This window comes from Sinocyclocheilus anshuiensis, unplaced genomic scaffold, assembly GCF_001515605.1.
Source record: "Sinocyclocheilus anshuiensis isolate Anshui unplaced genomic scaffold, SAMN03320099.WGS_v1.1 scaffold1303, whole genome shotgun sequence".
In the NCBI taxonomy this organism is placed as follows: domain Eukaryota; kingdom Metazoa; phylum Chordata; class Actinopteri; order Cypriniformes; family Cyprinidae; genus Sinocyclocheilus; species Sinocyclocheilus anshuiensis.
In genome coordinates, this window is record NW_015537954.1 from 1,052,093 (window position 1) to 1,060,179 (window position 8,087).

The 8,087-nt window shown below is 40.4% G+C and overlaps 1 protein-coding gene across 1 annotated transcript in view; it reads left to right on the forward strand.

Annotated features, from left to right (window-relative positions):
* Nucleotides 1–5,599: 5,599 nt before the first annotated feature.
* LOC107665388 (glycine amidinotransferase, mitochondrial-like) overlaps nucleotides 5,600–8,087 on the forward strand; it is a 5,137-nt gene continuing 2,649 nt past the window's right edge. The window contains exons 1-3 of the mRNA XM_016456263.1: nucleotides 5,600–5,739; nucleotides 6,774–6,986; nucleotides 7,825–8,028. Of these exons, the coding sequence (XP_016311749.1) occupies nucleotides 5,671–5,739; nucleotides 6,774–6,986; nucleotides 7,825–8,028 (486 nt within the window). The 5' untranslated portion in view covers nucleotides 5,600–5,670. The remainder of the gene's footprint in view (nucleotides 5,740–6,773; nucleotides 6,987–7,824; nucleotides 8,029–8,087) is intronic.

An 8,087-nucleotide genomic window follows, 5' to 3' on the forward strand; every position in this document is an offset into this window, starting at 1 on the left:
ATCCACCAGTTCACATTTATAACCGCGTGTTTGCTGCGTGGATTGATTTTCTCATTGGTCTGAACAAAAACAGCAGAGCGGCTTATTGAAAAAGCACTTTAGGATCAGCAGAATTAAAGCGTTTCTCTGGGAACGGCTGCACACAAAGCAGCACAGCAGACTTTCAAATGTGCAGCGCTCATATCTATTCAATGAAATCATAGCCTTTTGAAATGTAATCGCAATTCTTATCTTTCCGTCCCCAAATTGAAGACCTCCGGAAATCATAATTAAGACTTTTTAAGGACCCGCCAACTTTCCTCATTTTCGAGAATGCCATTGCTTTTCATCTCTTCTCTCTTCACTGCACCCAAACCGCTCTCCTGAGCTTGATATACATTTGAATCTATTAGAAATCAGCGTTTGGCATTTATTTATTTCATGATGTCAGAAGCCTTCGCGCTCCGCACGGACGCACCTCGCAAGCCCTGCTCTAAAGAAATGGTTCTTAAGACTCGTTTGTTCTGGAACTGGTCTGTATGTGTCACACTGTACATGTGTTGTATAGTACTGGGGGTTTGGGTTCATCTCAAGAACCAAAAAGATTTGTTCGTGGGCTATTTCTTCTGATCACAAACTCACAACAGTCAGTAAGTGAGTCTTTGAACAGATTCATTACAAAAGCAACAAGTCAAGTTTGCAGGTCTACAAATGTCGTAAAAATGAAATGTAGTTGACTAGCGTTCTTCTGTTCATTAAAACAGCAGTGATTTGCTCCTCACGGTGCGCTTGAATGGCTCACACTAGAGTCAGTCAGGGCAAAGCACACAATCAGGGCAAATTACAGGGTGAATGACATTTGTTTTGAAGAGCAAACTCTGCATTTCCTTCAGGAATCGTGTTTTATTTTTTCTCTGAGTTGTTAGTCTGTTGGAAGAACAGGGTCGCTTGTAAACTCTTATCATTGCTCGACTAACTCAAACCCCAGAGTCGATCGATCATTGAGAGCCTCTGTAAGAGCAATCATTAAACAGTCTGAAGTCAGTGCTCAGAAGCTTATATTTAGTGTGCATGACCACTCTGTGGCTGTTAGGTTTCACATAAACATTTGACATGTTTTGGTTTTACATAAGCAGCTGTATCCAGATCTGCGGTGGATTCTCAGAGCTGTTGCATCATTTCCAGAGCTTTCTGAACAAGGAGTCGTGTCAAGACGAGCGTCGCTATCAGCGCTTCGAGGGACTCCTGATAGCAGCTGTTTTACTCCAGCTGATAAATCAAGCCCAGTGACCCCTCGCTATCAAAATACAGGCCGAGCTTCATTCAGCAAATAATTGTGACATCCCGCTCCCACGCGCTCACCGCAGATGGCTGTATGAGTGGAAAGAGTCCTGATTCCCAGCATGCACTGCAGGAGCGAGACCTGTGTGTTTGAAGAGCTAGAACGAAGGTCACAGCGATAGACAGGAGGGAGGAGACGTGCGCCGATAACGTCCTGCTGCACCGCTTTCTTTATGTGAAGTGGATTCAGAAAATATGTGAATTAGATCTTGAGTTATCAAACATGTTTTATGGTCTTGCTAATCACTGTCTAATAAAGCTAGTCAACTACAGTCACACTTCTGAGTCTCAGTCCAGTGTGAGCTTGTGGAAGCAGCACATGTTACAGAGAAACCCACAGCTGTGTCTTGTTTACTGACTGGAAACCCTACTGTACAAACACTGTACAAACACTGTGTGGCACTGGCATAGTCCAATATTTCAAGAAAATGAAGACGAAATCAGCCGAGCTCATCGAGTGACCTGCTTCTTGAGTGTTTGTGGTGTTCGGTGTGTAAATACTGCATTTCTGTACTCTGCCTTGACTAATGTGTATATGTGACTCTGGAGCACAAAAGCAGTCTTAAGTCGCTGGGGTATATTTGTAGCAATAGCCATCAATACATTGTATGGGTCAAAATTATAGATTTTTCATTTATGCCAAAAATCATTAGGATATTAAGTAAAGATCATGTTCCATGAAGATATTTTGTAAATTTCCTACCATAAATATATCAAAACTTAATTTTTGATTAGTAATATGCATTGCTAAGAACTTCATTTGGACAACTTTAAAGATGATTTTCTCAATATTTAGATTTTTTTGCACCCTCAGATTCCAGATTTTCAAATACTGTCCTATCCTAACTAACCATACATCAATGGAAAGATTATTTATTCAGCTTATTAACTCAATTTAAAAAAAATTGACCCTTATGACTGGTTTTGTGGTCCAGGGTCACATATATTTAGTATTATTATTGATTTAACTGCACTGACACTATCAGATGAGAACAACCTTGATCTGAATTAATCTAAATGAGGTCTTCTTTAGAACTTGTTTCATAATAGATGAACTTCACACAGTTATTGAACTGAAGTGAATCAACACTCAACTGAATTGATCTGAACAATCACAATCGTTTAGAGCTGCTTTACAGCAGAATTTGAATTTCTCTCATATTTGATAAAGTTTGCATAGTTGTTGTTACTTTTCTGTTTAACTCATTGTATACTGCAAACATACAGGTGTGCGTTTTTATTAAAGAAGTTTGATCTCAACGGTTTGCTCAGGATTGTTTTCAGAAATGGCCGATTGGGACAAGGTGCTTGTTTGTTCTTAATTCATTGATTAGGAGGATATTCATTCAAAACAATGATGTTTGTATGTTACCTTTACAGTCTGCTGTAAAACATACAGATTCGGCAGAAACTGTAAGTGTTTCTGTGGTGGACTCATCTGTGTTGTCTTTCCCAGGATTTACGGCTCTTTGGAGTTACTGTGGACGTGGATTCCCTCATTACAGCTTTAATGTTGGCTAATTTCTGGAGTCGATTTCAAGTCTAAGGTGTGAAAGACCAGTGCTGAAACAGAGCGGTTTCATGACACTCTCAAATGAACTATTATTAGAGATGCGTGTGAACTCTGCCCGAGTGCTGCAGGACTGAAGCTCGTTCATGAAGTCCAGGGTTCAGCTCAACACACACATCAGGACTTTTGATCTCGCATCCGTTCATTTGTAGAGTGTCCTGCATGTAACAAAAGACACGTTTTTGAGATTGTTTTATAAATGCACATTTATGTCTTGGAATTACTAGTTTTTCCTTCTCTCTTACTGTCAGTTTTAGGGAAAGTCAATCGATTCCATTGATCTGTTGTCTTGTTTGATCTCGTCTTTCTCTCATTGATACCTTTTATGTCAAACTTTGTTCTTTAAATGAAAGGCCTACTCTTCAGTTTCTCTACCACATCTGCTCTCTGCTTGTCCTGGTTTTCTCACACTCAAATTTGACTGAGCTTTGTTAAGTAAAGCAGTAGTCTATTGCATATGATAGCCACCACTATGTTCGATACGGTCCAGTTAGTTTATTTAAATCCTGTACTATTTTTGGTGTTCATGATAAATGGCTCTGTGTGCTGGTGATGTATTGTAGCACTTTTACTCAAATTACTCATTATAATCAGTGATGCTGTCTACACCACAGATATATATATATACATATCTATGGTCTACACTGGATGCGGCACGACACGACACGACAAATCCCCGACAGAAAACTGCTCTATTCATGACGTATTGACACAAATTTCAAATGATTTTCAACAGTCGCTTTGTCGCGTCCAGTGTACTAGACAGACTTTAGCTGTTACGGCGCAGACACGGTGTTACTCACCTATCGAGAAGAAACTAAGCAACCTCGGTGTCTGATCACAGGCCTTCCGCTCCTTGAGTTCTCTTCAGCGCTGGAAAGCTGATGCAATATTTACACGGGTCCTACTTCTTACCTTAAGCCTTCTTCTGTTCCGCAGACCTTTTCCTCTTTTGTTTTTTATCCGCCATCTCTATCTTTCTGTCGCTCGGCTTGGACTGAACGCTCTCTCCTCCACATAATGAGTAGACACGCCCCTTACTGCTGATTGGCTACAAGTTTGTTTTGCTATTCAGCCCAAATCAGTTTTCTAAAGCGTTTTTGAAAAATCGCTTACCCCACCTTTAATTTTGCGGAAAACTAAAAATACTAGCTATGTTTCCATCCACCTATTTTTATGTGCATTTTGGGATATCGCATAAAAAAATGCTGGATGGAAACGCCAAGATGCGCATAAATTCTAAAAATGTGCATAAAAACTTACGTGCTCAACTAAGTAGGATAAATGTCTCATCCGGTAAGAAAACATGCGCATAAACTGTGATGGAAACACTTTTACAGTATAAATTCCTTAATGCGCATCAAAAAAAGACGTGACTTTGCGATGGGAGAGCATAAAATCGGACTAATCATCAGATCGATCTCATTGCACAGCATCAGAAATGCTAGTTTTGTCATTCTAAAATGCAGTCTCGTCAAAGTGCTTCATTACAATTAACTCCCAGAACTGTGTTGGATAACATGACCGTGTTTCGTCTGCGCGCTCTGAAGCTCGTAATTTATTGTATACAAAAAATATTATATACAGTGCCTTCTACTATACTGCAGCAAATGTATTTTTTCTTCATGATATTTAGCGCGGGTGATGATTTTGTCTGCACCGCAGCCTTGGCTCGACCAATGGGAGAATCGGGGGCGTGGCTAAGGGTTTGTTCGCTCATTGGCTGATGGGGCTTCGCGCAGAAATTACATACTCAAGCTTTGAACAATTTATAATTTCTTTGCAAAAACTTAACGTAGTATAGTGTTGCTCATAACCTCCTTACCACTAATAACCTCTGGCTCACAGTACATAAACTGCTTTTTAATATTTACATTTTCCTCTTGGTCAGCATGTTTTAAATTAGAATTTTACGCAGATGACACAGAGATGCACATGAATTATAAACCTAGTTATAATATGACTTTGTTTTCTTTCTGACATCAAAACATGATGACGCAATTTTGCCTGTAAGCAGCATTAAGGCTGATAAAGGTATGAATATTGTCAGTGGAAGCTTGTAAATGTAAGTTTGATGCGAGCTTAACATCAGAATATGTTTTTTTCACCTCAGAGATATGATATCTTCTTCTCTGTCTGGAAGCTGGTCAATATTCTTGTGTTTTTCTCGCACTGACATGCAGTAAAGCGCTTCTTGCTGAGGTCTCCAAAACAAATGCACAACAAATACATGTCGATATGTGCAAAACTCGGCTTCAGAGCCCCGAAGTGATCCTGTTACTCTGATCCTGAGCCTGTCAGAGCTTTTCTTTCTGATTCTTCATCATGTGTAGTCAGCCAGTCGCTTTGTATGGAGGACAGAGCTTTACCTGCATCTAATCTAAAGCCATTTAACTCTTTTCATTGTTTTAAAGTTGATCATTTAAATTGATATGCATTTTTACTTATTTTTACTTTTATAGCTACCTTGCTTCTTATGTTTGTCTTCCTTGAGGGCGCTGTATGAAAGTCAATATTATTATTATCATCCAGCAGCTGGTTACAGTAATTACAGTAGCGAATGCACCGTGGCGTTGGCGGACCGAGCGTTGCGTCATTTGGATGCAGCTCCGACGCGACAGATAGCGATAGAATGTGCTGCTGTCAGGATTGACGTCACGTGACGCTGCTTCAAGATTTGGCTATAAAAGCGCGTCCCCGCGGCGCCTCAGATCAGAACTGCTGCTGCATGCCTCAGAGCTCCAGTCCGGAACCAGAACCAGAACCAGAACCAGAGCGCCATGCTGCGTGTGCGATGCCTGAGAGGAGGGAGCCGCGGAGCAGAAGCCGCTCATCTGATCGGTGCTATGGTGAGTCTTTACAGAGTAAAGCACTGTAATGAGTGTGTCATGAGATTCTTATGTAATGCATTTACAGAAACTCACACGTACCATCATAATTATAAAAGCTGATTGATTTGATCATTTAAAAAAATTGATTTTTAGTGTTAAACTCTTAAATGCATTCTGAGACTGTAATCATCTTATGATCATGTTCTTAGAAACCGTTGCATTGGCTCGGAGCTGGAGATCATGTGTTGTGAGTGAGTGACAGCACAGCTGTAGATCAGAGATCAGAAACTCCAGGAGCACGCAGAGAGCTGTAGATCAGACTGTACAAGCGCAGGCAGCGCGTTATTATCGCGATCATTGCGCAACAGCAGCTTGTCGGAGTCGAGTTCGAACCCTGATTACCGCTTTACTTCATTCATTCAGTGAATTAATTCCTGATGCAGTGTTCCATTTACAGAATGCCATCGCCTTTTAACACGCGTAATGTGATTCTGTGTGAGTGTGTGTGTGAGTGTGTGTGTGTGTGTCAGTGTGTGTGTGTGTGTGTGTGTGTGTGTTCCTGTTACAGTGTAATTATACATTTAAGTACTGAGTAATATTAATTAACTGCATGTACTTACTATATGGTTAGAGTAAGGATTAGGGGTTGGTTCAGGGTTACTTGCGTGTAATTATGCGTAATTTATTGTTACTATAATAGTAAGTACATGTAACGTAACAAGGCACCTTAAAAGAAAGTGTTACCAACATTTTTAATGTTTTGGCTAATGATTATGCTAACTAAGTTTAAATAAGTTGTAAATAAAACAATGTTTACTGGAGTATGTTTTACAAGAACTAAAACTTTCACGTTTAATTTGCTAGCAATTTCTGAATGAAAATAGTTTCTACACCATTTTTCGTTAAAGAACATGTAAAGAACTAAAGAACTTGCTTTGACTAATTTAGCCACTGAAGGACTCTGTAATTCGCACGTGCATTCGTCTCATTGCTCTTTCTTGACCTCTGTTGTTGTTTGGCGGTGATTTGTGAGTTCGGTTTGTGTCCCGCAGGTGGGTCGCGCGGTGTCGGGATGGGTGTCACGCGCGTTCCGCAGCACCTCGAGTTCCGCCGCCGCGCTCCAGCTCACAGCAGACGAGCCGGTTACCGAGTACACGCCCGAGGACTGCCCCGTGTGCGCGCACAATGAGTGGGACCCGCTCGAGGAGGTGATCGTAGGGAGAGCCGAGAACGCCTGCGTCCCCCCGTTCACCGTGGAGGTCAAGGTACAGCCAGTCAAGTGTCGTTTGATTGCAGATGCAGACGTGTTGTGTCTCAGCTCACAGACAGCACACTGAGGTGGAAAAACGCTCTCTCACACACATACTTATATGTATACCATTATATTTACATATATTTATTATAGTTACTTCATTGTTGGGGAGAGTAAGTTACATGTAACAGAAGTAAATGTAACTGTAATCTGTTACAGTTACTGAGATAAATGTGTAATTTAATTACAGTTACTTATGAAAATATTACTGTAAGGATTATAAAGGGGGTTACATCTGAATATTTTCACACGCATGCAGATATTGATTTCTTCTCCAAATTGCATTGACTGCTTTAAAATATGAGACTAATGTTTCAGGAGTTTAGGACACAGAATAGAACACATGCTTATTCCATAACTGTTTTATTTCCTATTTGGGTTTGTATATGCTTTATTTTTTAAGATTAAATGTGTTTTTCCAAGGCATTGTTAGATGCCAGTGTTTTCTGTCATAGCTATATAAATATTTGATTTCAAAAACCGTATCATAGTTACTAAACTATATCTTGTTATGATTTTAAATCTGTATTTAAGCTCAGAATGATGTCAAAGTAAGAAGAGGTTCTAAAGTCTGATTTTGTGGTGTGCTTTCAAATTAAATTATTACAATATTAATTACAGTGATGAAGGATTCTGAAAGTCTGACAGTAATCAGTGTTGAGTTCTACTGTAAGATTAATCCTGCTTGTGTTAAATGTTTAAAAATGATTAACGGTTAAAAACATTCATTAGAAATTTAGAAAAGTAATCAAATGTAATCAGTAACATGATATGAGCACTGACACTGACAGGCTGGTTTTGCAGGCATGTACGCAGCGATGCCGAGAGATATCCTGATCGTGGTGGGGAACGAGATCATCGAGGCCCCGATGGCCTGGAGGGCCCGGTTCTTCGAGTACCGCGCGTATCGGCCCCTCATTAAGGAGTACTTCAGGCGAGGAGCCAAGTGGACCACTGCACCCAAACCCACCATGAGTGACGAGCTGTACGATCAGGTGTGAACAGATGTGAGTGTGTGTGTGTGTGAGTGTGTGTGTGTGTGTGTGTGTGAGTG